The sequence below is a fragment of the Geotrypetes seraphini genome, chromosome 12, assembly GCF_902459505.1.
Source record: "Geotrypetes seraphini chromosome 12, aGeoSer1.1, whole genome shotgun sequence".
In the NCBI taxonomy this organism is placed as follows: domain Eukaryota; kingdom Metazoa; phylum Chordata; class Amphibia; order Gymnophiona; family Dermophiidae; genus Geotrypetes; species Geotrypetes seraphini.
Window position 1 is genome coordinate 93,847,222 of NC_047095.1, and position 25,326 is coordinate 93,872,547.

At 45.0% G+C, this 25,326-nt stretch overlaps 1 protein-coding gene across 9 annotated transcripts in view; it reads left to right on the plus strand.

Moving 5' to 3' along the window:
• Nucleotides 1–25,326, plus strand: part of C12H1orf21 (chromosome 12 C1orf21 homolog) — a 610,172-nt gene that overhangs the window by 555,725 nt on the left and 29,121 nt on the right. For all 9 annotated transcript variants that reach the window (XM_033916059.1, XM_033916056.1, XM_033916057.1 and 6 more), the window contains one exon: nucleotides 20,096–20,156. In XM_033916059.1, the coding sequence (XP_033771950.1) occupies nucleotides 20,096–20,156 (61 nt within the window). The remainder of the gene's footprint in view (nucleotides 1–20,095; nucleotides 20,157–25,326) is intronic.

Genomic DNA, 25,326 nt, shown 5'->3' on the forward strand with positions numbered 1-25,326 from the left:
CCTGTCAAAGAAATTGATCAAATTCGTTTGACAAGACCTGCCCCTAGTGAATCCATATTGCCTGGGTCCTGTAATCCACAGAAACATCACTATTCTCAGTTTTGAAAGCATTTCCATTAATTTACTTACCACAGAAGTCAAACTTACTGGCCTGTTCCCTACTTTTTCCTTACTTCCACTTTTGTGGAGGAGGACCACAACTTCCCTTCTCAAGTCCTCCAGTATCACTCCTGACTCTAGAGAAGCATTGAAAAGGTCAGCCAGCGAAGCCCCCAGAACGTCCCTAAGTTCTTTCTTTATCCTTGGATATACACCATCCAGCCCCATTGCTTTGTTCACCTTTAATTTAGCCAGCTCCTCGAGAACACAATCCTCTGAAAATTGATCAGAAAATCTACCACACCTCCAACCCTATTTGCATCGGTCTGCTGCGGTCTCACTCCTGCCACTTCAGCTGTGAACACGACAGAAATATTTGTTAAGCAATTCAGCTTTATCTTAATTGGCTTCTATATATTCTTCCCCTTCATCTTTGAGTCTCACAGTGCCACTTTTGCACTTCTTCCTATTACATTCAAATTCTCTCCTACACACACATTTACAAACAGAGCTTCCCCATTTCTCAGATTTGTAACTACATTTTGGAAGTCTATTCTGAATACAGAGAATATCTGGAAATTGTGTGCGCTCCACAGCGCCCTCCCTTTCCAGTCTCGTAAATAGAATCCCTGCATGCACAGCTTTTACAGCAGTAGCGAGTATCCTTTCAGTTGGGGAAATTTTTCACTGGAAATAACACTTTGATGGTCTGTGGGCACTTCGCTCCTGCCACCTGTCACTAGGTGCCATTAGCTCTGCAATGAGGAGAGACCTTCAAAGCCTGCCTGTCTAGACTGAGGTGTGAGGTTGAAAAAAAAAGACTATATACTCTCATCTTATGACATTTTGTGTTTTGGCCACACAGCCCCACACAGTAGGATCCCCTTTTACCGAAAGCAGTAAAATTGTCATTTAAGTGCTGTATTGGAGTAATTCTAAGAGTACATTTACCCATTTCATATCCTATGTATGCTGTTTTACTTAGCCGGAATTTTCTACATTTGAACCACAGTAGCAGATGAGTCAGGGAGTTTCTTAGAAGTTGTTTCTGTGCTTCTTGAATGTATTTATTTTTATCCTGTAATCCCAGTTATGGTTTATCAATATATATTAAATCAGACTGGAGCTGGAGTTGTGCATATAATTACACAGGGTTTTATGACAGCTAATTTTACTATGGAAGTAAGTGGGAGTTTCCACTGACAAATATTATTGTGTGGGGCACACAAATGGCATCATCATTAACACAGACATGTCAAACTCTGGCCCGCGGTGCATTAGAAGTTGGCCCACCAGACATTTAGCTTTTATACTTTAATTTGGCCCGCCGGCACAAACCGCTGCTGCTCTTCACGAGGATCTGTATTTGCCTGGTCTCCTCTTCCTCTTCAAAGCAGCCTGTTGCGGAACGCCGGCCGGCCTAAGCAAACATCACAGGCCGCCATCAACCTCGGTACCACATTCCCTCTGACGCAATCCCGTACGTCAGAGGAGGGGCAGGACCGCGGCAGAGGGAACGTGCTACCATAGTTGAGGGCAGCCTGCGAGGTTTGCTAAAGCCGGCCTGCGATCCTCAGCAGGCTGCTTTGAAGAGGAGACCAGGAAGCCGGGATGGAGGGAGGGTAGGAACGGTGGGCCCAATCTGAAGGTGAGACCAGAAAGAAGAAGGGGGAAAACATGCAAGCCTTCGGGACAGGGGACGGGTCCTGGTGTAGAAGTACCTGTAGGGAGAGAAGGAGGGGTCCAGACATGCATATGCCGGACTGAGGGGAGAGTGGGGTGGGTGGGGAAGAAATAAAGCAGAGCAGAGGGAGAGAGATGGTGGACAATGGGATGGAGGGAGGTTAGAACAGAAAGGGAGAGAAGTTGGACACAAGGGATGGTGTGGAGGGGGGATAGAGATACTGGATAGAAAGGTAGTTGGGAAGAGAATGGGAGAGATGGTGAACCCTGGGGTGGTGGAGAAGGAGGGAGAGATGCTGGATGAAAGGGTAGTTGAGAAAAGGAGAGATGGTGGATCTGGGGATGGTGGGGGTCCATTGCTGCAGCTTCGGGAATGGAGATGAAAAAAAGGAAAGATGCCAGATCTCTGGGGGAGGGAAGGGAAACGGAAGGGGAAAACAGAGATGGAAGATGGATGACAAATGGGCAACAGACCCTGGCAAGCAAGTTATCAGAAGACAACCAGAGCATGGGACCAACGAAAGGTAGAAAAAATAATTTTATTTTCTGTTTTGTGATTACAGTATGTCAGATTTGAAATGTGTATCCTGCCAGAGCTGGTGTTAGGCAGCGAGCGTGAACTAGGACCTAACAGAGAGAGGAAAAGTCTTTTTTTATTTATTTTGTTTACACCACAGAGCCGGCATGGGGTTGAAGACGTTGTATCCCTATACTTTTACTAAGACTAAGCCTTAGTCACTTAGGGGTCCTTTTATTAAGGTGCGCATATAGCATGCGCTAAATCGGTTAGCATACCTTAATAAAAGGAGCTCTAAGTATCTTAATTAAAATTTCAACCCATGACTTGGCCTTTTTTTTCAGATTTCAGCCCCTTATGTGATTGAGTTTGACACCTTTGATCTAGCACCACCTGTCCTTGGTCCAGCTGTTTTTAACATCTTTGAGTGACATTGTGGAAGGGCTGTCTGGCAAGGTTTGCCTCTTTGTGAATGATACCAAACACTGCTTGCCCTGGATCGGTGGTATGGAATGCTGCTACTATTTGGGTTTTTACCAGCTACTTGTGATTTGAATTGGCCTCCGTGAAGACGGGATACTGGGCTGGATGGACCGTTGGTCTGACCCAGTAAGTCTATTTTTATGAGGAGGGATCTAGTGAAGCTTGAAGAATGACCTAGGAATTAACAGCTAAGATTTAACACTAAAAAAAATGCAGGGCCATGCTTTGGGGCTGCAAAAACCTGAGAGAGAGGTACAATATAGGGGGATGAAGTACTTCTGTGCACAAAAGACAAATAGGACTGAAAGGTGATTGGCAACCTTAATTAAGGGTCATCAGGTATAAACAGGTAGACAAGGCGACGGCAAAGCCATAAAGATGCTTGGGTGGATAGAGAGAAGAATGGCCAGCAAGATAAAAGAGGTGATAATGTCTCTGGTGAGGCCTCATTTAAAGTACAATGATGCCTTGGAATCCGAACTTAATCTGTTCCAGAATCCGTTCAAGTTCTAAAGCGTTCGCGTTCCAAGATAATTTTTCCCATTGAAAATAATAGAAACTGGATTAATCCGTTCCTGGGTCCCACAAACTCAAATTTTAACAGTAAATACACTGGATTTTAAGGTAAAATATTAACAAATATTCCAAAGCAGCATTCAGATTCTGGGGCAGAAACACATACATTCGGATTCCAAAGCAGAGTTCGGACTCTGGGTCAGAAACACACATATACAATGTGCAGGGCGTTCAGATTCCAAAGCAGAGTTTGGATTCTGGGGTAAAATTTACTACAAAAATAAGTTTGGATTCCAAAACGTTCGAATTCTGGGACGTTCAGATTCCAAGATACCACTGTATTCTATAAAGTTCTGGAGACCATACATTAAGAATTATATAAACAGAATGTAGTCTGTCTAGAGCAGTGTATTACAAACTGTGTGCCGCGACACACTAGTGTGCCTCTTGAGATTTCAGGTATGCCGCAGTACACTAGGGAAGAGGAGAGGTGTTGGCGCTGGATGACTGATTACAGGAGGTGCCTCTCGCGAAGAGAGGCACATCCTGTAAGCAATCTCCTGACACCCGCACCTATTCTCTCTGCCAGCCCTTCTCTCCAGCGCAGGTCCTTCTCTTAGCTCAGAGCCCATTTGAAGAGCCTTTGCACATGTGCTGATGTCGGCATGCTGATGTCACACATGCACATGATGTCATCATGCCGACGCCAGTACACTTCCAGGTGTCTCAAGCCGGGGACACTAGGTTTAGTGTGCCTCGGCTCGAAAAAGTTTGCAAGGCACTGGTCTAGAGGGTGCTACTAAAATGATCAGTTGTCTCTGTTATAAAGCATATGGGAACAGAGTCATACCTCAATGTGCCAGGGTACAAGCTCTACAGGAGGGACAGGACCCACAAGAAGGGGGGAGGCATAGCACTATATATAAAGGACTCTATCTACTCGGTCGGGATGGATATGGCAAAGAAGGCAGAGAGGCTGGAATCGCTATGGGTCAAATTGCCGGGAAACAAGGGTACAGGCATAAAACTGGGGCTGTACTATCGCCCACCTGGTACGCCGGAGGAAATCGGACACGACTTGGAAGCTGAACTGAGACAAGAATGCAGGACTGGAAGTGTAACAGTGATGGGGGACTTCAACTACCCGGGGATTGACTGGAGTACGGGTCACTCCAACTGCACTAAGGAAACAGGATTTGTAGAAGCTGTGAGGGACTGCTTCATGGAGCAACTAGTCAAGGAACCAACACGAGGGAGTGCTACTCTTGACCTCATCTTAAACGGATTAGGGGGGCCTGCAAGAGGGGTAGAAGTGGGAGGACCACTAGGCAACAGTGACCACAACGCGATCCGATTCACATTAGAAAGGGGGACACCCACAGTAAAGAGGACCGCAACAACTGCGCTCAACTTCAGGAAAGGGAACTATGTTGCTATGAGGGAAATGGTGGGGAGGAAGCTCAAAAACGTCCTTAAGATGGAGACTGTAGGAAGCGCCTGGACCCTATTCAGGGACACCCTGCAGGAAGCACAAAGAATGTACATCCCAAGTTTCAGGAAAGGCGGAAAGAACAAGCGGTCAAAGGACCCGGTTTGGATCTCAACAGAAGTAAAGAGGGCAATAAACGACAAGAAAATGTCCTTCCGGAGATGGAAAAAGGACCCAACGGAGGAAAATCACCAGGCGCATAGGAAATGCCAAAAGGAATGCCACCGAGAGGTTAGAAAAGCAAAAGGGAAATATGAAGAGGGGCTGGCCAGGGAGGCGAAAAACTTCAAGGCATTCTTCAGTTACGTAAAGGGGAAGCGACCAGCGAGAGAGGAGGTGGGGCCGTTGGACGATGGGGATAGGAAGGGAGTGATCAAGGAGGATAAAGAGGTAGCTGAGAGGTTGAACACGTTCTTCTCGTCGGTTTTCACGAGAGAAGACACATCTAATATACCAGACTCAGAGGAGCTCATGAGTGGGGAACAGGCTGAAAAATTAGAACACATAGAGGTAAGTAAGGAGGATGTCCTCAAGCAGATAGACAGGTTAAAATGCGGCAAATCGCCGGGCCCGGATGGGATCCACCCAAGGGTTCTGAAAGAACTAAGACAAGAAATAGCGGGCACAATCCAGCATGTTTGCAACCTATCCTTGAAAACTGGAGAGGTACCAGAGGACTGGAAATTGGCGAATGTCACACCTATCTTCAAGAAGGGATCGAGGGGTGACCCCGGAAACTACAGGCCGGTGAGCCTGACTTCAATTATAGGGAAGATGGTGGAAGCTATGATCAAGGATGGTATTTGCGAGCATATCGAGAGATATGGCCTACTGAGAACAAGCCAGCATGGATTCTGTAAGGGAAGGTCATGCTTAACGAACCTTCTGCACTTCTTTGAGGGAATAAGCAGTCGGGTGGACAATGGGGAACCTATAGACATCATTTACCTTGATTTTCAAAAGGCTTTCGACAAGGTGCCACATGAAAGGCTGCTTAGGAAACTGTGGAACCACGGGGTGGGAGGGGATGTGCACAGATGGATCGAGCACTGGTTGTCGGGTAGACTGCAGAGGGTCGGAGTAAAGGGACAATACTCTGACTGGCGGGGAGTCACGAGCGGTGTGCCACAGGGATCGGTGCTGGGGCCGTTACTCTTCAACATATTTATCAATGACCTGGAAAAAGAGGCAAAGTGCGAGGTTATAAAATTTGCAGACGATACCAAACTGTGCGGCAGAGTTAGGTCTAGGGAGGAGTGTGAGGACCTGCAAAGGGACCTGGACAAGCTGGAAGACTGGGCAAACAAATGGCAAATGCGCTTTAACGTGGAAAAATGCAAGGTCATGCATATAGGTAAAAAGAACCCGCTGTTCAAATACAAATTGGGGGGGGGGCATTATTGGGAGACAGCAGTCTTGAGAGAGACTTGGGTGTGCTGGTAGATGCATCACTGAAGCCATCTGCACAGTGCGCAGCAGCCTCGAAAAAAGCCAACAGAATGCTGGGCATCATAAAGAGGGGCATAACAACCAGGACGCGGGAAGTCATCATGCCATTGTATAGAGCTATGGTGCGTCCACATCTGGAATACTGCGTTCAATATTGGTCGCCATACCTCAAGAAGGACATGGCGGTGCTTGAGAGAGTCCAAAGGAGAGCAACGAAACTGGTAAGAGGGCTGGAACACTGCCCATATGCCGAGAGGTTGGATAGGCTGGGGCTCTTCTCTCTGGAAAAAAGGAGGCTCAGGGGAGATATGATAGAGACTTTCAAGATCATGAGGGGCATAGAGAGGGTGGATAGGGACAGATTCTTCAGGCTGAAGGGGTCAACAGGCACGAGGGGGCATTCGGAGAAACTGAAGGGAGATAGGTTCAGAACAAATGCAAGGAAGTTTTTCTTCACCCAAAGGGTCGTGGACACTTGGAATGCGCTACCGGAGGAAGTGATCAGGCAGAGTACGGTACAGGGATTCAAACAGGGATTGGACGGATTCCTGAGGGATAGGGGGATCGTGGGATACTGAGAGAGGTGCTGGGATGTAACACAGGTATAGAAAGCAAACCAAGTAATAAGTATAGAAATCCGACCAGGTCGTGCATGTGCAAGACCGGAGGGTTAGGACTTCGATGGGAAGATAAAACTCAATGGGAAACTAAGGTGGCAAGGGGGCCCCTTCTGGTGTCTCAGACAGGCCGTGACCTGTTCGGGCCGCCGCGGGAGCGGACTGCTGGGCAGGATGGACCTGAGGTCTGACCCAGCGGAGGCACTGCTTATGTTCTTATGTTCTTATGTTCTTTGGAAGAAACAAGAAGTAAACAGATTTTATGTTGCTTATCCTAGGATAAGCAACATAAAATCTGTTTACTACTTGGGATCTAGCTAGGTACTTGGAACCTGGGTTGGATACTTGGCTTAATTTGTAAGCACTGTGGGTAGATATCTACATGAGCCTGGAAAGAAATCCTAAACAGACTCCACATTACCATGAAGCAGAGAAGAGACTTGCTTGAGATCAACTGACTTTGCATGCTAGAATAGGTCATGGGTGGCAGAGGTTGCACCCTCCTCCTGCGCATTGGCTTCAGGTCCAGCTGCAAAGGGAAAATGTAAGGTAACTATCAGATCGGCACTAACCTCTAGAGTTTTCCAGGTCTATAACAGCTTTCTTGTGCATGTTGACACAGGTCTGAAGGAAAGACATCCTCAAGAGTTTCTTCTAGAGCACTGGAGAATAAGAAATCTCAGCACAGATGTAGTTCAAAGGCTTCTTCCGCATAATTGCCTCATGTGCTGTTAAAGAGACTCTGACTAGACAGTAGTGCTGACTAGTCTCTTCCTTTATCAAAACAGTTATTGTAACAATGTCTCAATGCAAATACACCACTGTGCAAGTCCAGCACGAATCAAGAAAAGACTGGCTCGGTGTAAGATTCTTTCCTTACTGACACTGCAAATGCCAAGCTGGTGTCATCTTGTTCCTCAGCCGAGACAGTCCCCTGTGCAACAGTTAAACCAGCTGCATAAGATGGCATCTTCAGGCATAACTACAATAGCCAGTGAATCTTTTCCTTTTGTTTTGTTGCCTCTTCCAGAGGCACCCACTACCTTTCTATGCGCTATCTTCTTAGAACAGGGGTAGGCAATTCCGGTTCTCGAGAGCCGGAGCCAGGTCAGGTTTTCAGGATATCCACAATGAATATGTATGAGATGGATTTGCATGCACTGCCTCCTTGAGATGCAAATCTATCTCATGTATATTTATTGTGGATATCCTGAAAACCTGAATTGACTCCAGCTCTCGAGGACCGGAATTGCCTACCCCGGTCTTAGAAGTTCATTCTGTGACTTGTTCTAGAGCAGGGGTAGGCAATTCTGGTCCTCAAGAGCCACAGGCAGGTCAGGTTTTCAGTATAGATTTGCATCTCAAGGAGGCAGTGCATGCAAATCCATCTCATGTATATTCATTGTGGATATCCTGAAAACCTGATCTGCCTGTGGCTCTCAAGGACCGGAATTGCCTACCCCTGCTCTAGAACAAGTCACAGAATGAACTTCTAAGACCGGGGTAGGCAATTCCGGTCCTCGAGAGCCGGAGTCAGTTCAGGTTTTCAGGATATCCACAATAAGAGGGAGGAGCCAGTGCGGCACATGCGGTGCCGAAGAGAGAAGAGGAGCAGCATACCTTAGGGTTCCCTGTTCCGGGAGGAGAAGGGCAGTGCCGGTGAAGGAAGGCATTGAAAAAAGAAGGCAGGAGAAAGCAAGGCTTGGGGAAGCGGCGAGAGTTCGCTCCACCCCCCCACCGCGTCACAGGCAGCACCGGACTCCCCCTTAAGAGGGAGGAGCCAAAGGCGCCCAGCCGTTCAGCACGCGGCAAAGGCGCTCACCTTAGCGAGAGCGCCTTTGCGAAGGGCCTCAAGAAGGGCCAAGTCACTACACCCAGGAGCACCAGGTAAAGACTGTAAGGTAAGGAAGAAGCAGGTGCAGAAGGAACGAACACATACAAGCAATAGTAACGAAGGCAGCACACACAAGAAGAAGGCAGCAAGGCAAGAAACAAGCGCAGAAGTAAGTGAGCACACAAGGAACACGTTTATCTTGAAGTAGGAACGACAATGGAAGCAGGGGGAAATCAGAAGATGAGCTTTCCAGTGTTCTGCACAGGCTGTCATTTGTATGACTACCTCCCCTCGGGGAGGCAGTCATATGTATGCGGTCGGTGTCAGGAGCTGGAAAGCTCGAAGAAGGAAGTCAAGCGACTAGAGGACAAGATACAGGAGCTAGAAGGACTTTATACCACGGAGGACCCAATCAGGACAGACTTCATGAATGAGAGACACATCGAGGAGGAAGTCAGGGAACTCGAGAAATTCATTGAGGAAGCATACAGGAGGAGGGTGGAAGAAAACGAACCTCAGATGAAAGATGAAGTTATGGAAGGGCGAACAAGTAACAGATGACCTCAAAGAAGACACCCACAGAGGAATACCACACAAGGGGGAGGAATCGGCTAGTCGATGCCCAGAAGAAGGAGCGAAGCACACGGAGGACATTGACCTGAGACCAAAGCGAAATTTGAAGAAGGGAAAGTCAGCGATCCTAGTGGGAGACTCGATCCTGAGGCATGTGGACAGCCACATAGCAGGAGAGAGAGAGGATCGACTGGTGACCTGCCTGCCAGGAGCGAGAACCAAGGACATCGTGGACAAAATTGGAAAGATCCTGGAAGGAACGGAGATGGAAGAGACTGCAGTAATGATCCACATCGGGACGAACGATGTCAGCAGAAGAGACTACAGAAGAAGCACGCTGATAGAACAGTTCAAGATGCTGGGAAGGAAGCTGAAGATGAGGACCCAGAAGATAGCGTTTTCAGAGATCCTATCAGTACCGAGGGCAGATGTGAAAAGGTAGGAGGAACTACAATCAATAAATGCGTGGATGAGGAGATGGTGTGAGGAAGAAGGGTTCTACTTTGTGAGGAACTGGACAACGTTCTGGGGCAAGAGCAAGCTCTACAGGAGAGATGGACTGCATCTGAGCACGGCGGGAAAAAGACTTATAGCAAACAACGTCAGGAGAAGAATAGAACAGGCTTTAAACTAAGAAGAAGGGGAAAGCCGACAGTCGACCAAGCGTCGACGATTCGGAAGAAGGTATCCCATGAAGATACCGAGGGGATAAAAGGCTGGGAAGAAACAATGGACAAATTACAGGAGTCGACTAACCCAGAAGAGGAGGTTAGAAGGAATATAATAAAAGAGAAGAAACTAAAGACCGAAGCACAGGGAAAGGAAATGAAGGCAACAAAATACCAGGAGCTAAATTGCACATATACTAATGCAAGGAGCCTAAGAAACAAAATGGGGGAATTAGAAGCCATGGCCAATGCGGAGGATATAGTCATCATTGGAATCTCTGAAACATGGTGGAATGAGGAAAGCATATGGGATACAGCACTGCCAGGGTACAAGCTCTATCGCCAGGACAGGTCAGGACAGAAAGGCGGTGGAATAGCACTGTACATAAAAGAAAGCATACAATCGACAAGAATGGACACAACAGAGACGACCAACAAGCTAGAATCGCAATGGGTTAAAATATCGGGAAGGAAAGGGCCCGAAATAAAGATAGGCCTATACTATCGTCCACCCGGACAAACCAGAGATATCGATGAGGAAATGGAAGCCGAGATGAAGCGAGAATGCAAAAGTGGTAACACGGTTATTATGGGGAACTTCAACTACCCCGGGATAGACTGGAGTCTTGGAAGCTCAAGATGCGCTAGGGAGACAGAATTCCTGGAGGCTATACAAGATTGCTTCATGGAGCAGCTTGTTAGGGAACCGATGAGAGGAAATGCCACTCTGGATCTAATCCTAAATGGACTAAGGGAACCTGCAAAGGAAGTGAAAGTAATGGGACCGTTGAGAAACAGCGATCATAATATGATCAAGTTCAAGGTTGAGGTAGGAATGCTGAAAGGAAAGAGAACCATAGCAACAACTTTTAACTTCAGGAAAGGAAACTACGAAGCAATGAGGGGAATGGTAAAGAAGAAACTTAGGAACACTTCCAAAAAATGGCAAACGGTAGAACATGCCTGGTCTTTTTTCAAGGACACAGTGAGCGAGGCACAAAATCTGTATATCCCCAGATTCAGAAAAGGGTGCAAAAAGAGTCGAACAAAAGACCCGGCGTGGATAACTAAAATAGTCAAGGAAGCGATAGGCAATAAGAGAAATTCATTCAGAAAATGGAAAAAAGACAAAACTGAGGAAAACTGGAAAGAGCACAGGAGGTATCAAAAAGAATGTCACCGTGTGATTCGAAAAGCCAAGAAAGAATATGAAGAGAAACTAGCCAGGGAAGCACGAAATTTCAAACCGTTCTTTAGATATATTAAAGGGAAGCAGCCGGCTAGGGAGGAGGTGGGACCGCTGGACGACGGAGACAGGAAGGGAGTGGTGAAGGAGGAAAAAGAGGTCGCAGAAAGACTTAACATGTTCTTTTTGACTGTATTTACAAGCGAGGACACAACCAACATACCGGAACCTGAGCAAATCTTCAATGGAAATCAAGCACAAAACTTAACATCCATGGAAGTGAGCCTTGAAGATGTGCGCAGGCAGATAGAAAAACTAAAAACTGATAAATCCCCGGGTCCGGACGGAATCCATCCAAGGGTTCTGAAGGAACTAAAGGAGGAAATAGCAGAACTACTACAGCAAATTTGCAATCTATCCCTAAAAACAGGTATGATCCCGGAGGATTGGAAGATAGCCTACGTTACGCCTATCTTTAAAAAGGGATCAAGAGGTGATCCGGGAAACTACAGACCGGTAAGTCTGACCTCGGTTCCAGGCAAAATGGCGGAAGAACTGATAAAAGAAAACATCGATGAACATTTTGAAAAAAACAAACTTTTGATAACCAGCCAACATGGATTCTGCAAGGGGAGATCGTGCCTGACTAACTTATTGCACTTCTTCGAGGGAATTAACAAACAGATGGACAGAGGAGACCCCATAGACTTCATATACCTAGATTTCCAAAAAGCCTTTGACAAGGTGCCTCATGAACGTCTACTCCGGAATCTGAAGAACCAAGGGGTGGACAGAGACGTGCATAGATGGATCAGAAACTGGTTAGAGGGTAGGAAACAGAGGGTAGGGGTGAAGGGCCACTACTCGGACTGGAGGAAGGTCACGAGTGGTGTTCCGCAGGGCTCGGTGCTCGGGCCGATGCTATTTAATATATTCATAAATGATCTAGAAACAGGGACGAAGTGTGAGATAATAAAATTTGCAGATGACACCAAACTATTTAATGGAGCTCGGACAAAGGAGAACTGCGAAGAATTGCAAAGGGACTTGGACAAACTAGGGGAATGGGCGACGAGATGGCAGATGAAGTTCAACGTTGAGAAGTGTAAAGTATTGCATGTAGGAAGCAGAAACCCGAGGTACAATTACACGGTGGGAGGGATGTTATTGAATGAGAGTACCCAAGAAAGGGACTTGGGGGTAATGGTGGATATGACAATGAAGCCGACAGCACTGTGCGCAGCGGCTGCTAAGAGAGCGAATAGAATGCTAGGTATAATCAAGAAGGGTATTACAACCAAGACGAAAGAAGTCATCCTGCTGTTGTATCGGGCGATGGTGCGTCCGCATCTGAAGTACTGCGTCCAATATTGGTCGCCGTACCTTAAGAAGGACGTGGCGTTACTCGAGAGAGTTCAGAGGAGAGCGACACGTCTGATTAAAGAGATGGAAAACCTTTCATACGCTGAGAGATTGGAGAAACTGGGTCTCTTTTCCCTGGAGAAGAGGAGACTTAGAGGGGATATGATAGAGACTTACAAGATCATCAAGGGCATAGAGAGAGTAGAGAGGGACAGATTCTTCAAACTTTCAAATAATAAAAGAACAAGAGGGCATTCAGAAAAATTGAAAGGGGACAGATTCAAAACGAATGCTAGGAAGTTCTTCTTTACCCAACGTGTGGTGGACACCTGGAATGCGCTTCCAGAGGATATAATAGGGCAGAGTACGGTACCGGGGTTTCCTGCTGAAAAAGGGGATAGAAGGGTATAGATAGAGGATTACTACACAGGTCCTGGACCTGTTGGGCCGCTGCGTGAGCAGGCTACTGGGCACGATGGACCCCAGGTCTGACCCAGCGGAGGCATTGCTTATGTTCTTAGTAGCATTATATAATCTATCACAAAAAAATAGAGAAAAGACCTCCATAGACAAACTTGGACCTGGAGACAAGTAGATACATCTTTAGTTAGAAAAACTCAATCTAATTTATACTTCTTCAGTGGCTAGAATTCCTAACTCTCAAATCCAGTGTATAAGTTCATTGTGATACATACTCATAATGTTGAAAGAAAAAACGTTAAACTTATCTGGAAAACAGTCTCTTGCAATGCTGGGCAGAAAAAGCAGAAAACTCACAAGATGGAGCAAATGCAAAATCTTCACGGCTTCAAAATCACCTCCAGCAAGCAGCTCTTCATTCCTCCTCAAATCTCATAATTTCCAACAGGGCCCCTGTTTCGCTGAAGCTTCATCAGGGAAATTGAGCACTAGTTATCCCGTTTCACCATCTGTTGCAAAAATATATAATTCTACATAGTCACCCTCCTTTTCAACACACTTCTTACACAGTTGCACCAACCATTCCATTGGAAAAAACATTTTTGGTTTCCCCTTCAGCCAGGAATGCACCACTTCTTTGACCTCTTCATCGCTTCCAAATCTTCGTCCTCTCAATGCATCCTTCAAGGTTCTAAACACATGATAATCAAAGGGAGCAAGATCAGGGCTCTAAGATCTGAAATCTCAATGGTGTCAAGTTGCAGGAGCCATGTGAGGGTGTGTATTACCATGAAAGAGAAGAACACCTTTGGACAAAAGTCCTCTGTGATGGCTCCATATTTTTGGATTCAGCTTCTCCTCCAACATTGCACTATTCACTGTTTCACCCTTTTCCTAACAGTGCTTTAAAATTGGTCAATTCATATCCCAGAAGAGAGTGAACAGGACCTTTCCAGTGGCAGGTTGAGATTTGAATGTCTTCTTGACTGGAGATGATGTGTGATGCCATTATGAAGACTGTCTCTTGCTTTTAGGCTTGTAGTGATGCACCAAGGTTTCGTCCCCTGAAACGATATGTGACAGGAAGCGTTCTTCATCGTTATACCACACATGAATCATCTTGTGCTCATCAGTCAGCATCCTAGGCACCTACTGTGCACATAACTTGCGATACTTGATAACCTTCATAACGGTATGTATGGATCCGATACTGACATTCAGTTCCCTGGCCAGAACTTCTAAAGAAATGCGTCTATTTTCACGAATAATGGCATCAGTACAACCCACGTTCTCATCAGTGATGGTCATCTAGAACGACCAGAGTGTTCCTCATCTGGGATTGATGTTCACCCATTTTAAAATACATCTACTCCCTTGTACACTCTTCTCTCACCAATACAGATATCTCCATACTGCTGCAGCATTCTGCTTTGAATTTCTTGAGGTTTCACACCCTTCAACTACAAAAATCTGATAACTGCTCGTTGCTTCTCTACCGTGCAAACATCTAAGGGCACCGCCATTTTGTATATGGTGCTCTACCGATTAAACATGACGTGCCATCTATTGGGGAGTGTCAACACGTCCTCTAAGAATGTTTCTTCCCTGTGCGGGAATTTGAAATGCCAGGGATGTTTGTTTCATGAAATACGGTGAAGGCCACGGTGTTACTTTTTGAAACACCCTCGTACCTTTCGCCAGAAAGACTGCACACAGAAAAAGCAGGTTAAAATTTCCTTTTTCCTTAGGCACTAATCAAAGCACAACTACCCATGTAGTGTTTTGATTGTGGGTACAGGCCTGGTGAGTACATGAGGGTGACCATCATCACCACCACTTCCTGGTGGTCTGAGTGTTGAGCACTGTCCTCTGATATACATCCTCTGCCTATTAGGTGAGGCCTGTTGGTGGTTGCCACAAGAATTGTCCCTAGGATGGTGGACTGGGGAGTGTTAACTGTAGTTTCCGGCTTCCAGTTTGGTAATAATTTTGTGCATCAACACATATTTTTGTACACAAGGCTATTTTTGTGTAGGTATGTCGGCACTTAATGTTACCCTGTCATGAGGGGGAATTGTTAGCATCTTAAAGGCTATATTCAAAAATAATTTATGTAGTTAATTTTGCAGTGAAATAATAAGCATTGTTGTTATCAATGGGGGCTACCTTTAAGATAGGTTATTTTTAGGGCTGTACATTAATCGCAATTAACTTGTTAATTATTAATCATGATTTTAAAATGTAATCACGATTAATAATTAATCATATGTAGCTCTTCTGCCTGCCTCCCTTCCCCCTTCATGGTCCAGTATCTCTCCTTCCCAGACCCAACTGCAGATCCTCACACCCCCCACACCCCCCCAGCCACCTTTGCAAATCAATCTTCAGCCCTGCAACCAAAGACAATCCCTATTGAAAGGCTGCCTGTGGCCTGCACTGGGCCTTCCCTCTGACCCGGCCTTCGCCCTTCTAATATAACTGTGTTTAGAAGAGGGTGGGCTGGGTCAGAGGGAAGACATGGTGCAGGCCACAGGCAGTCTTTCAATAGGACTGTCTTTGGTTGCAGGGCTGAAGATTGATTTGCAAAGGTGGCAAGCCGCTAAATCGTCCATCTTTATACCACATTTCTGTCCAACTTTTCATCCAAGTCAAAAACGCCTAGAACAAACCCTGTTGGACGTGGGAGGGGTCTGCAAAGTGATGGACTGAACACCCAGACATGCCACCTAAATAGTGGGGTACCTTACAGGGCACTGCTATGAACTTCACAAAAAGGGTGCCATGGCTTCTCCTCACTACAGCTCCCATATAGGTCACGGTGTGCCCCCCAAACCACCTCCAGAATCCCCTAGACCGGGGGTCGGCAACCTGCGGCTCCAGAGCCGCATGCGGCTCTTTTCCACCTTTGCTGCGGCTCCGGTAGTGTGTCACGCAGGCATGCAGCTTACAAGTCAGGCGTCGCGGCGGGAAATATCCATGCTGAGCAGTGAGCTCAGCACATACACAGATGAAAGCCTTGCTTGCTGATTGGTCCGGCGGCCCCGCCCCGCCGTGCTGCCGGACCAATCAGCAAGCAAGGCTTTCATCTGTGTAGTGCTGAGCTCACTGCTCAGCATGGCTATTTCCCGCCGCGACGCTGGACTTGTAAGGTGCACGCCTGAAAAAGAAATCATCCTGGCCGGGGTCGGTGTCATGCTCCGGAGATCTACAGCCTTCCTATCTCCCTCTCCCTTCTACCTGCTTCCGGCCACATCCCCTGCTCCGCGGCTCTCTTCGGCAACTCAGCAGCAGCGATCGACACAAGCTTCTGACGTCGGGGCCTACCCTCTGCGAGTCCCGCTTGTTTCAACTTCCTTTTTCCACAAAGGCGGGACTCGTAGAGGGAAGGCCTCGATGTCGGCAGCTTGTCTTGATCACTGCAGCTGACGAGTTGCTGAAGAGAGCCGCGGAGCAGGGGGGTGTTGCCAGGTGCAGGTAGAAGGGAGAGGGCCAGATGCAGGACTCGTGGGTGAGGGAGGAGAAGAGAGAGAGAAAGAGAGAGGGGAGGGAAACAAAAGGAAATATTTCATACTGGGCTGGGCCGGAGTGGAGGGAGGGTGGAAAGATTCTAGCTACAGGGTGCAGTAACAAAGGAAAAGGGGGGAAAGCTGAAAATGGAGATAGTGACACAAAGAAGAGAAAGGGTAAGCAGGACCTACTGAATAAGGATAGAGATACAGAGGGGACATGAAGAGGAGGTGAAATAGAGACATAGAAGTAATGCTGAAAAAGTGTGTGGGGGGAGATAAAGACATTGAAAGGGCAAATGGTGAACATGGCGTAAAGATAAGGACAGAGACAAATGAAGATTCTGAAAAAGTGGTGAGATAGGGATATAGGTGAGATGGACACAAAGAAGGGTGATGCTGGAAAATAGGTGGAATGGTAATTCTGACAGACACAGAAGGGAAATGCTGGATCAAGGAGAGATGGGGCTCAGGCTGGATGGAATGAGGAGAAATGCCTTGTTGGCCCGGAACTTCCTCTCCTACGTCAAAATTGACGGCAGGGAGCGGAATGCTGGTCAGCGCAACACTTCTGCAGGGAAAGCTTGGGACGGCGGTGGCTTGGGGGCTGTTCCCCGTTTGCGGTGGCAGCAAACCGAGTGGCTTGGGGGACGGCACGGAGACAGAAAGAAGGGGGAACAGGGAGACAGAAAGAAAAAGTTGGGGGAGAGAATGAGGTCTGGAGGAGAGGAAACATACAGGAGGCTGAAAGAAAGGAAGAAAGATTGGATGCACAGTCAGAAGAAGAAAGTGCAACCAGAGACTCATGAAATCACCAAATAGCAAAGGTAGGAAAAATGATTTTATTTTCAATTTAGTGATCCTGTATATAGCATTAAGATAAGAAACAATATATGCAGTGTTAGATTTGTTTTATAATGGTTTTGCGGCTCCAAGTTTTTTTTTCTTTTCGAAAACGGGTCCAAGTGGCTCTTTATGTCTTAAAGGTTGCAGACCCCTGCCCTAGACCCACTTATCTACCACCCTTATAGCCCTTATGACTGGAGGAGCCACTTATATGCCAATAAAAAAGGGGTCTGGGGGTGTATAGGGCAGTGCACATGTTTCAGTATCAATGCAGTGATTACAGGGGCTTATGGGCATGGGTCCTCCTCTCTATGGGTCCCTAACCCACCCCCAAGACGACTTAAGCCGCCTCTGTGCTGGACGACTAGGCTTTCCTATGCCAGGCGGCCAGGTGATGATGGTCTGGAGGCTGAATTTTAAAGGTGTGATTAATATTTTTATGGGGTGGGGGGAGGTCGGTGATTACTGGGGTAGCGTGTGGGGGTCTGTTTTATGTGTTTTCAGTACTTATCTGGTGACTTTAGGTGGGTTTTTGTGACTTAGACCATGTTTTACATGGTCTAAGTCACAACGTCCAAGTTTTGTCGATCGTGGGCTGTATAACTTTCACTTATACATGCTGTACGACTAAGTCTAAGCCGGCCCACAACCCGCCCAACTCCCGCCCTCGACACTCCTCCCGAAACGCCCTTGTCAGCATAGCTATTGCTAACAATCAGCATTTTCAGTTGACATAACTAATGTCAGCAAAGGCCTATGGGAAATTATATCAATCTGACTCTGGAATGTTGATGCAGAATTCTGTGCCCCTGCACAGAATTCACATACATTAATCATCCAGCCAGACTGGATTGTTTATCAAGAAGATAGGCTGCTTGAATGGGACAAAGAAGCCAGAGACTAATCCTATCTACCATGCCTGCAAGTATCACACCCTCCTTATCAAACAGTTTACAAATTCTAAACAGAAAAATACTGGGAAATACAATAGATTCTATATTCAGAATAAGATTCCAAGCTATGAAAGCCTCCTCTCTGTAACACAATCTCTTTCTCTGTCTATCTCTCTGTCCATCCTTTTCTTTATCTATGGAACCCGAAGCTTAGACCATCACCCCATCCCCCTTTCTCTCTCTGGCTCTCCCTAGAACTTCAGACTCTCTGTCTCTTTTCCTCTGAACTCTGTAGAGCAGGGAAACTGCTTTGCTCTCTCCTTAATTGTAATGCTTAATGGTAATGCTTCTGAATATTGCTTTTCTGTAAGACTATTTCTATAATATATCCTTTATGCAAATCATTCTGACTATGCCTCTTATTTGAGTCTACTTCCTGGTGAATCTTCTGTGAGGGAAGCGAACCCGGGACCTGGCGTTTGTAAGGGCGCCTCTCACATAACCCCTACCACCTAACATTGTGGGGGTCCCAACACTCCAATCCTTACAGCCCTGTTTAGCTTTGGTCATTTAGCAGCACTATGTAGGCCTAGGTCGTCTAGAAATACGTCCAAAACCCGGTTTTATTATTGGCATTTGGACGTATTTGGGAAATTTTCGTCCAAGTACCGACTAAGCCGGTTTTTGGATGTCTTTCTCTTTCGATTATGAGCCCCTTAGTGAATAAAATTGTTTTCAAAGACTTGCGGAAGAAATGGAATATTATTCCAAAGTTGAGAAAACTTAAAGATGAGAGATTGACCAAAGGTCTTAACTCCTTTGATCCCTTTTCTGGAAGGAAAAGATAGTTTACATTGTTGGTCACCCCTTGCAAAAGAGAATCTATAAAGATTTCAGGATAAAGGAACTAGGGGAGTGAAGATACCATAAAGAATTTTTAAAATGACATAAGCACATTTCACCTGAACTCTTAAGATTAACAGGAAACCAATGAAAATTATGAAGCAACGGTGTCACATGATCAAACTTGCGTTTTCTGAAAATCAATTTAGCGGCAGTGTTCTGGACCAGTTGTAGTCTATAGAGGCAGGTTTTTGTAATACTGAGGTAGATAACATTACAATAATCGAGGTGAGATAAGATGATTGACTGAACTAGAATGGAGAAGTGGTATTGATGGAAGTATTATTCCTATCACTCTCCCTCCCACTAGTGCTCCTTCTCTGCTTCTGCCGCTGCCATCAGCCCAGCCCAACCCAGCAACCCCCTTCCCCTGAACTGGGAGACTTTCCCCCACCGTCAGCACTCCCCCTGCAATGATTGGACATTAATTTTTTTCTTTTGTTTTTAAATAATTAATTTTAAAAATACCTTCAGCATCCCCCCCCCAGCCCCAGGCAAGAAAACAGGCACCACCAACCTCCTCCTGGACCCACAGGAAAGACCCCAGGCCTACCTTGTTTTCCTGGTGGTCTAGTGGCAAAGCTGGGGGAGGAGCGATCCTACTCGCTCCTGCCTATGCTCTGTCAGTGACAAAAATAGCTGCCGAGACTTCTAGGGGCAGTCTTGCGAGATTATGAGTTCCACTGTACAGTTAGGTCATAGTTACAAATACATGTTTAAGCATATACTGTAGCCTCATATTGGTCCTATTTAAAAATATAATGGAGCTAAAGATACAACATAGAGATAAGCCGGTAAGTCCTCCACTTATTATGCGGAGATCATGCATCTAAATATCAGCATCTTTCAACTTACAGTGAAGGTACCTCTGTCCCCCACCCAAACATTCATCCAGGTGTTCCATTAGCATAGGATATCATTACTGGGCTCTAATTCCAGGAGGAGGCATTTCTTCCACGTTTTCCTGTCTATACAAATAGTTAATACTTGCACTGCTGAACTTTCAAATGGTGCCCTGAAAATAAATATTTTGTAAAATGTTGTTTTTCAGCATTCACATCTCAGACAGCCAACAGGAATTCTTCAGAATGCTGGATGAGAAAATTGAAAAGGTAATTTATGAAAATACTGCTGATGAATGAAGTCTGTATTTTGTGTGTTACCTGGTCTCAGTGTTTTTCAATTAAGAACATAAGAATAGCCATACTGGGTCAGATTAATGGTCCATCTAGCCCAGCATCCTTTTTCCAACAGTGGCTAATCCAGGTCAAAAGTACCTGACAGAAACACAAATATGAGGGTTCTTCAAAAAGTTTCTACACATTCATATTTTCGCAGGAAATTTTGGGGGCGGGAGAAATGGTAGTAGGGTGTGCCATAGAATGTCATGGGAAAAATATATGGCAAAACAGAATGATTATGTGGAAAAATGATATAATTTGCTTTTGAGATAAATAAATGGTGTTAAAAAAATATAAGTGCGGAAACCTTTTGAAGATCCTTCATAGTAGCAACATTCAATGCTAATATTCCCAGAGCAAACAGTGGTTTCCCCCATGTTTGTCTCAATAGCAGACTATGTATTTTTCCTCCAAGAACTTGTCCAAACCTTTTTTAAACTGAGCTACACTAACTGCTGTTAGCACACCTTCTGACAATGAGTTCCAGAGTTTACCGTATATACTCGAATATAAACCAAAGTAACCTCCCACCCCAAAGGAAAAAAGGGTTGACTCGAATAAAAAACGGACAGGTGGAGCAGGGAAGGGGTGCTGCTGGACAGTGGGGAGGTAAAAAGAAGGGAGAAGGGCTACTGCTGGACAGGGGGAACAGGGAAGGGGTACTGCTGGACAGAGGGGAGGTAAAAGTAAGGGAGAAGGGCTACTGCTGGACAGGGGGCGCAGGGATGGGGTGCTGCTAGACAGGGGGGAGGTAAAAGGAAGGGAGAATGGTTACTGATGGACAGGGGGAGCAGTGAAGGGGTGCTGCTGGGCAGGGAAGAGAGACAGAAAGAAAAAAAGACAGACAGAGGGCAAGGAAAGAGACAGAAAGAAAGAAAAAGGGGGCAGGGAGAGAGAAAGAAAGACAGACATACAGAAAGAAAGAAAGAAATGCCTAAGTCTGTACATCTATTCTAGCATCCGTTAATGTAACGGGCTAAAAAACTAGTAAATATATAATATAATGACCCTTATCCAGAATACTAAGGGCTCCTTTTACAAAGCCACACTAGCGGTAAACCGCCGGCTGCGCTAGCTGCTACCGCTTCCTCTTGAGCAGGTGGTAGTTTTTGGCCAGCACGGGAGTTAACATGTAATGAAAATCGCGCGTGTTAACCCCGCTGGCACGGTTTGATAAAAGGATCCCTAAGATATTGAATGCTTATAATCAAAATAATAACATGCTCAGAGATGTGTAACCTTGCCAAGGGCCAAAGCCCCTATAGCGAGGCCCACCACCCAATCATTTTATATGTGATAATGTGCTAAGTAATACTTTCAAAATGTGACTTCGCAATTTTCAATGAAATGTTTTTTGAAAAATAATAATTTCACTTAGCTTCATATATTTTTGAGGGTCCCGATGCGGACCATGTTTTGTTGACTTTTTCAAGGAACCCACAGTAGAAATTAAATGCTTGTCTCTAAGCAAACAGGGTAATGAGCCCAGTTCAAAATTCCCACTCTGTCAATTAAATTGCTTGTGAAAGTTCATAGTTCTGCAGTCGATCTAGAAATAAAGAAAGTGCCATATAAACAAAACCATTCACAAAATAAGTTTATAATGTATCGCCCCTCCCCCCAAACATTATGCAAAATACAAACAGTTGCAAGAGGTGTGTATTAACCAAATTCAAAATATGACTCTTATTCCTGGGAGAAATGGAATTCCAAAATGCCCTCCAAGTACGCTGGAAGCATTTCCTAGGAACAGAGTTCAAGTCTCTAATTTGGGTTCGTTCCAACTTAAGCAATGTAATTATTTGCAATTGCCACTGCTGCAGTAAAGGACCATTCATATCCAGGCAGCCCAACAATATCACTTTTTTCCCCATCAGGATAGCCCATTTTTAAAAAGAGGGGTAACCCTTAGGTGTAGGCTTTTGTAAAGTTTAATGCCACAGTTTCCAAAGAGAAGATATTTTGCGCAGCAAAAGCTGCCAAAAGCGTTATATAGTGGAGCAGGACCAAAACATATGGCCCAACGAGGCAGACATAGTACCACATTTGGGACAACATGCAAAAGAAGCAAATCCACTAAGTCCCGCCCACTTCAGAGAGATATATAAACGCAAGGCAAACGTATATTGTAACTCCCAACGCACAGCATTGTCCGTCATCCCCCCATAGCATTAAACTCCTCAATCAACCCAATCAATCAACTGTAAGAGATAAAAACAATACAGCACAGCCTACTGTCACTAAGAAACCCCATAGTCAAATTAAAGAGAAGGCCATATTAAAGCCATCTAGAAAAGCTTGAGCAGCCTCCACAAATTCAAATATCTTCCACGTGCCATCCCAAGACTTTGAGAACTGCAGGATACAAGAAGAGAAGATGAATATTCTTTTCCATGAGAGTGGAGCATAATGGGTGAAATTTTTTCTGATGGGCCTACAGGGCAAGAGAATAATCCTGAAAGATCTTAATAGGACTGTCTCCATAGCATAAAGCTTCCTTTTTCCCCTGATAATTGCATAACTCAACTTTGTGGAGGTAGTTATGAACTTTTGCCTATTCTGTGTGCATGCTCCAACCACAATGGATCCATACTGGCTGGCAACAGCAGTTTCTTTTGCAGCCATTGCACCAGGAGAGATCCCAAAGTTTGATCTGAGAGATTTTCAAGCAAGCCGATGAAATGCAGATTTCCCCACCAGGGACAGTTCTCCAGGTCCTTCAACTTAACTTCTTGCTCGTCAAACCCGCATTCCAAAGCAGACAGAGCCTGAGTCGTCACATGAGAGAAGTCTTCCAGGAAAGAGATGCAACTCTTCAACTCCCCAGTTCTACGGACTGTGTCAGAAAGTAGATTCCAAGTGACTCACTTGACTGGAGAGTTTCATCAGTTGAGGTTCCAATGCTCAGAAAATAGCACTGGTGAGTTGGGTCAGTTGGCTATCCGTGAAGTCCGAAGAGGCTGGGAAGGGCGGGTTTGCCATTTTGTCTGCTAAGTCTAGGTCAGCGTCTTTGATTTTTCTGGCGGATTTCTCAGACATATCACCTCTCGATTTAGAGAGAAATTTGTCCATAAGGTAAATGAGCAATATGAAGTGTATTCCAACCCCAAAAGGCAGCGTTCAAGAGATAAGTAGGGACTGGAGCAGCATCGGGCCCAAGAGCAAAAGAGAGCACGTCCTCTCTGCTCACATCATCACATGATCTCCAGATGAAAATGTTATAATGCCCTTGTATCGCTCTATGGTACGACCACACCTCAAATACTGTGTGCAGTTCTGGTCACCATATCTCAAAAAAAGATATAGCAGAATTAGAAATTAGATTCTCGGCAAGAATTAGATTCTCGGCGAGAGGGAGAATTAGAAGGCCTTGAGCATGCGCAGATGCATGCTCAAGGCCTGGCAGAGGTAGGATGATCTTCAAGCGGCACCGGCACGTCCTGTGGGCTGAGTGCCAGTGCCAGACGGGGGGGTAAGTTTAAGTTGTTCGGGCGGGGGGTGCCGGTTTGCGCGGGGGGGCTTTTGCGAGCGGGGGGAGCAGCACTGCTGGCCTCGGGGGTGGGAACGTATCAAAGCGAGTTTCCATTATTTCCTATGGGGAAACTCACCTTGATATACGAGTATTTTGGTTTATGAGCATGCTTCTGGAACGAATTATGCTCGTAAACCAAGGTTCCACTGTAATTTGTCCAAATAATTGCCCTCAATTAGCACCACTTTACCCAGTTAACAGGTGCTGCTTTGCAGATAACTGCGGCCTTAGATTATAAGTCTGTCCACTCTGACATTTAATCTACAAATATATAAAGTTTAGTAACCCTTTCTGAGTTTTTCTGGGAAGATGGGATGTGGAAGTAAACAAATAAATATATATTTTAAAAAACGTTTCTCCATATACAAATAGCACTTGCATTTTCTTGCAAGACCACCAGATGGCACAAAAGCTCTAGCTCCAGCTGCTACTGTGGCTCAATACTGACACCTAGTGGTTGTCTTTTAAATAGCAGGAGTTAAATAATGTAAATCATATTTATTACATTTCAAATACAAACAAAATAGTAAAAAAAATCATTTCAAATACAAGAAGAAAACCAAAATTTACAGAGTTAGTATATAATAAACATTATCACTATAAGCAAACATACACAATTCCCTCCCCTTTTTTCCCCATTTTAGAACTGTAATTACATATTAAATAATATGCGACTGCGAGTGTGTGGTATTAATGTATCTAAATAAGGTTGCCAAATAGTAAAAAATTGTCTTCTCTGTCTAGTGTCCCATTCTGATAATTGCATACTTTCCATTGTTAAAATGTATAACATTCTAGAACGCCAATGACTATATGTTGGTCTTAAAGGTCCAATCCAAAGACAAAGTATGACTTTCAAACCTGATAAGATTGTTCTTTGAAGAAAGCCTTTTAGGCCTCTTGGAATAGGCTGCTTAACATCAAAAATCAAAAATATATTATATAACTATTGCAATGGCAATCAATTCCCCTCATTTGCTCAACTTTAGAAAAAACAACATTCCAAAATTGGCGTATCAAAGGACATGTCCAAAACATGTGAGATAAATTAGCTTTAGGGTGACCACATTTCAAACAAGAGCCTAATGTAGCAAAAGTCGCCCTATAAGCACATCAGGGAGCAATATATATTCTACAAATAAATTTATAACCCATTTCATAATAGGTGATATCAGAAAGAAGACCATATGAAATCTTTAAAAATCTTTGAATATGGAATCCCTGAAGGTGAATCCCCAACTCTTCATTCCAAGCATGAGCTATTTTATTGTAATCTAAATTAGGAGAAAGATTCACTAATGAATGTCTAAAATATTTAAGGGGCACAATCAACTGGGCATCTAACCAAAATAATTCTGAAAGAGCATCATATACTTTAGCATTTAGTGACAATGAAGGTAAGGAATTCACAAAATACCTCAACTGCATGTAAGAATATATATTCATTTTAGACCAATTATAAACAGTACTTAATTGTTATAATGTTAGTAAATTACCCTCATCAGTTAATATCTGGTAAAAATAGAAAATATTTCCTCGTTTATTAGATCGAAAACCTGGTAAAAAAGA